The sequence below is a fragment of the Populus nigra genome, chromosome 9, assembly GCF_951802175.1.
Source record: "Populus nigra chromosome 9, ddPopNigr1.1, whole genome shotgun sequence".
Taxonomy (NCBI): domain Eukaryota; kingdom Viridiplantae; phylum Streptophyta; class Magnoliopsida; order Malpighiales; family Salicaceae; genus Populus; species Populus nigra.
In genome coordinates this window covers 17,643,267-17,648,664 of record NC_084860.1, presented here as the reverse complement: position 1 = coordinate 17,648,664, position 5,398 = coordinate 17,643,267, and the positions used below count along the sequence as shown (strand labels likewise).

The following is a 5,398-nucleotide window of genomic DNA, read 5'->3' as shown; positions in this document are numbered from 1 at the left end:
TGAAGTTATCTACTCACTGAGTTGTTGAACTCACCCTCTCATTATTTATCCTTTTCAGGCTTATAGCTTGATAGCAAGTCACTTTTATTGGACCTTCAGAACCTACTCTTTTGGTTGTAATTTGTACCTTTTCTTTTATGTCTAGTTAGTGCTCCACAACTATGAATTTGTATTAACTATTGTATTAAGACAATTAAATTATTATGAAGTTAGTTTTGTTGTTACTGTTGCGTTGAACTCTGATTGACTTATTTGAAGGATAAGTTTGTATGTAAGTTTGGGTTCGTATAGGTATGGAACCTTGGAGGGGAACCTTGCTTATGTGCCTGTCATGGATTCGAGAATCGGGTCGTGATAATATTTATCATGGTATCAAGAAATTACATTTAGTTAATGTTTGATTTATCAAAATAGATTTTGGTATGAAAATTCTTAGGACATTCTTAGAATAAAAATAAGTATCTCTAATAAGGGTATTATAAATAGAGAAAAGAGTGAAAAAAGAGAGGCAAAACTCTAGCCTCCATAAGGTTAAGAAAGAGAGAGAGAGAGAGCGCTTGGATTTAAGAAAAAAACCACCTAAAAACCCTAACATCTTATAGTAAGTGATTGGTGCTTAATCCATGTTGTTCTTTGCCGCACTAAGTACAGAAACAACGATGTCTGCGTAGCCATATTTATGAGGTTATTTGATGTTCCTCTGTTTTCTGTCCCAGGTGAGCAAGCAATCTTGGAATGGCGATTTCCTTTCCTAGAAACGTTGCACCTCTTCATCTTCTTGCTTAACCAGGACATCAATTTCATGTTTTTTTAAAGCTTCCACTTAGAGCTCCATGCATGTTCTTACAGATACCCATGATCTTTAACAACATTCGATACACTCCACCTTATCTTTAAGCATCGCAAACTCATTAGAAGTTATATCCCTCTGATAATGTTCTTGGGTGATTTTTCATCAGTGCACCATAGCCATTGCCTATATCCTTTCACCCCATCCGTATACCTTAGAAATATGCAGTTCCTTGCCATTAACTTAAACTTACTATCATTCATATGAGCATAAGTAGAACAACAAAATACTCTCTAGACCATACCTCTTTTAGAGTTTTATAATTGATAGTTGCAATAAAGACATATTTATCAAATAACAAGTTGTGTTAACAACTTACATATGAACTTTTTTTAAGTTTATAGCTTTTTAGCAGGTAACTTTTATTAGACCTTTAGAACTTATTCTTGTGGTTGTAATTGATATTTTTTTTTATGTCAAGTTAGTGCTCTATAATTATAAAAATTTATATTTAACTCTTGTATTAAGACAATCAAATTATATTATGAAGTTAATTTTGTTATTAGTATTGCGTTGAACTCTGATTGAGTTATTTAAATGATAAGTTTATATGTAAATTTGGATTCGCATAGGTATGGAACCCTAGAGGGAGGCCTTACTTATGTGCTGGTCATGGTTTCAGAAATCGAGTCATGATAAACTTGGTATTGGAGCTTTAGGTTAAAGAAACAGAAGCATACTTAATTTTGTAATAAATGGAGTATTAGGATTCATATCGTCTTATCTATTGTCATTGAAATTTTGAATTCTCATCAAGCATGTTTTATTTCTTGTGATAAATATATTTTCCTTTAATTTTGTGATAATTATCATACTATTGTTTTAGCATGACTTAAATGTCTCACTTGCCCTTTAATTCTTCTCTTCTTCTTTTTTTCCCATTCTTCTTTCCAACCGTTCTCAAATTAGATTTTCCTTCTAAATGTTAACACTCCTCTATTGAGATTATAATATAATTATACATATCAAAACATAAATCTTGCATTTTAAACTTATTTTCTTTAACTCTTTTTTTCCTCCTTTATCTTTCCTTCTTTTCTCTTCTTGTTCTTCCCCCCTTTCTTCTCTCCTGCCAGCTTTCTCTCTCTCTCAAATCAGATTTTCCCTTTTTCTTTATACTATTTATAATTATCAAACCTTATTCAATTATCAAACTACCCCTTCTTCATTTACATACGTCTAAGCCTTTAAGGATATTATTATCTTTTCTTATTTATGTTTTCAAAAAATCACAATAATAGCGACATGGAAATTTGTATTGAAGTAACCAAAGTATGTAACACGGAAACATAGGATGGCACGTCAGATTGAAGGAAGAAGACAGGCTAGGCTACAGATTAAGATGAATGATACATACCGCTAGAACAAACTACAAATTTCTTTCTCTCTCTCTCCCCCTCTCTCCCTCCCCCTCCCTATCATCCAGTAGCCATTGTTCATTGTCTAGAGTTCCATATTGTGTCAATGAAGACCGCAAGCCCAAATGGAAACTCATTGCTTGCTCCCGTCATGTTTCTTCCTTTCTTCTTCATTGCCTGTTGCACAGTCCCCTCCTCTGCTGATAAGCCATCATATTACATGCCCCCTGACAGCATTGCAGTGGATTGTTCTCCATCAGTTTCACCACTTGATGCTGGATTCCCTAATGATAAAAAATATGAAATTGATTTCTCAACAGTTTCAAGAGTATACGCCGTAGATCCTAGCAGCAGCGAAAAACCGAGAATTTCTGCTTGCATCTTCTACAAGCAGTTCAACTGGTCATTTAGTGTCTCTGATGGCCCCAAGTTCATTCGACTTTACTTCAAACTAGTCACATATTCAGGGTTAAACATATCTAAGGCCTTGTTCTCCATCAACGTTGGTCCGTATACACTAATAACTACTTCAGAGTCATCCTATTCTAAATATTCCCCAAATAGTGATTATGCTATCAGGGAATTCGGTGTCAATATGAATGGCCAGATATTAAATGTAACTTTCACCCCTTCACCTAAGGTTTTCGGTGCCTATGCTTTTATCAACAAGATTGAGATATTCTCAATGCCATCAAAGCTTTACATACAAGAAGATGCTCCATTTTCACTTGTAGGACAGCCTTCTCATTATTTCATGAGGAATTCTACAGCCCTCGAGATGATGTACAGGATGAACATAGGAGGAGATGTGATCTCTGATCTAGAAGATACTTGCATGTTTCGTCGCTGGACCAGGGATGATGATTATTTCACGAGTAATGATGGAAACACAAGTATTGTTGAATCAGAAGTTGAAGTCAACTCGAGTTTGCTGGTGCCCACATATGCTGCTCCACTCCAAGTTTATACCTCTGCCAGGACAATTCTACACACATCTGAAAGCAAATACCGAGCCACATGGTTGTGCCCAGTCGATCATGGTTTCTATTACCTTGTTAGGCTCCATTTCTGCGAGATTTCGAGAATAATTAAGCGAGGCGGTCAACGAGTTTTCAGCATTTATATCAACAATCAAACTGCTGAGGATCACGTAGATGTTTTCAATTGGAGCCATGGGACTGGAATTCCCATTTACAGAGACTACATAGTGAACTTTTCAAGGTATGGTGAAGGCATAGAGTATCTATCTGTTGCAATAGGAAGTTATAATGGATCATCTGCAGAATATGGCCGTCCAATTTTAAACGGGCTGGAAATTTTCAAGTTGTCTGACATTTCCAACAATCTTGCGGGTATTCATCCATTTGGGATAATAGTTGCCTCGCATCCAAATTTTTGTGTACGCAATGATGCGGTGATTTCCCGGGTATGCACTGGTCTTTTGTTTGCTCTTACGGCAATAGGATTGCTGGGCCTCTTTTGTTTATTTTTTTCCTCTCTTTCAAAGGAGCAGCGTGAATCCTCTAAGCAAGATCAATCCTCAGGCCGCTGCCGAACTTTTACAATTGCTGAGACAAAATCAGCAACCAATAATTTTGCAGATAACTTACTCATTGGAAACGGTGGGTTTGGGACAGTCTACAAGGGATCAATTGATGGTGGCATATCAAGCATCGCTATAAAGCGCGCCAATCCAAGTGCACACCAGGGTTTGAAAGAGTTCCAAACTGAAATCTCCATGCTCTCAAGGCTCAGGCACAGCCACCTAGTATCTTTGATCGGATATTGCATGGAGGAAAAAGAAATGATACTCGTTTATGAGTATATGGCTCAAGGCACACTGCGTGATCATCTCTACAAGACACAGAAACCCCCTCTTCAATGGAAACAGAGGCTTAGGATTTGTATTGGTGCCGCACGAGGGCTGCACTACCTTCACACGGGTGCAAAACATACTATCATTCACCGTGACATCAAGAGCACTAACATCTTGTTGGATGAAAAATGGGTGCCAAAGGTTTCAGATTTTGGGTTATCAAAACTTGGTCCTAACAACATGACAGAGTCTAAGACACATGTTTCAATAATTGTTAAAGGTAGTTTCGGCTATCTGGATCCAGAGTATTATCGACGTCAAAAACTAACTGAAAAATCTGATGTGTACTCATTCGGGGTGGTGTTGTTTGAGGTTCTATGTGCTAGGCCTGCTGTGATCCCTATGGGAGAAATTGAAGAGGAAGAGCATGAAAAAGTGAGTTTAGCTGAGTGGGCATTGCATTGCTGTCAAATGGGGACCCTTGATCAGATAATCGATCCATATCTAAGAGGTAAGATAGTTCCTGACTGTTTCAAGACTTTCACAGAAATAGCAAGGAAATGTTTGGCGGATAGGGGAAGTGAAAGGCCGTCAATGGGTGATGTATTGTGGAATTTGGAGCTTGCAATGAAGCAGCAGGAAGGTGCCGGCCAGCAAGAGGCCGGCAGTGTTCGAAAAGAGGTCAATCGGAGGAAGAATGATGATTTGTCCATAATGATTGATGGTCAACGCTGCAGTGGCTTTGATATTTCAGATCCAACCCCAGGGGTGGAGTTTTCTGAGATTATGTCTCCGACTGGACGTTGACATTTTCATGTCCATTTCCAATTCCATTTAAACCAAGTTTCCAAGTTAGGAATTAGTGTCCTAAATAGAAAATGATTTAGAATCCTTAGTAAAGTAGCGCTTAGAATCCTTGTTGGATTAGGAGAGTTTCTATAATTTTCCTGTGGATAAAAAGGTTTTGTATGCAGAGAAGTGTCAGCTAAGAGTTGAATATCGATTAATAAAGCATGAGAGGTTTAAATATTTGTGCGTGTAGTGTTTCTAATAATTGGTATCAGAACTTGGATTTAGTGATTTCAACATCCGAGACCAATCTATGGTAGCATTTTCCATATATGTAATTTAGTATTAAAATCCTCATCTTGTATGATATAGGTAGGTTGGTTTAAAATAAATCCCCCCAAAGGGTCATGTTCTGTCATTTGTAAATTTTAAATGCAAGAACAGGTATTGACCTTTAAATTGACGAAAAAGGAATTCTTGTCGGTGATCAAAAAGGGAATTCGATGTTCTTTTGTGAGAAAAAAGTGAAAATAAAATAATGGTAGAGCAACAATATTCGACAATGCACGAGTGTATCGGTCCTCA

The 5,398-nt window shown here is 37.2% G+C and overlaps 1 protein-coding gene across 1 annotated transcript; it reads left to right on the top strand.

Annotated features, from left to right (window-relative positions):
• The first annotated feature begins 2,282 nt into the window (after positions 1-2,282).
• On the top strand, positions 2,283-4,860 carry LOC133702575 (receptor-like protein kinase FERONIA). Its single transcript, XM_062126883.1, has one exon. It carries the CDS (start codon positions 2,315-2,317, stop codon positions 4,829-4,831), a length of 2,517 nt encoding a protein of 838 aa, XP_061982867.1. The 5' UTR covers positions 2,283-2,314; the 3' UTR covers positions 4,832-4,860.
• Positions 4,861-5,398: the final 538 nt, after the last annotated feature.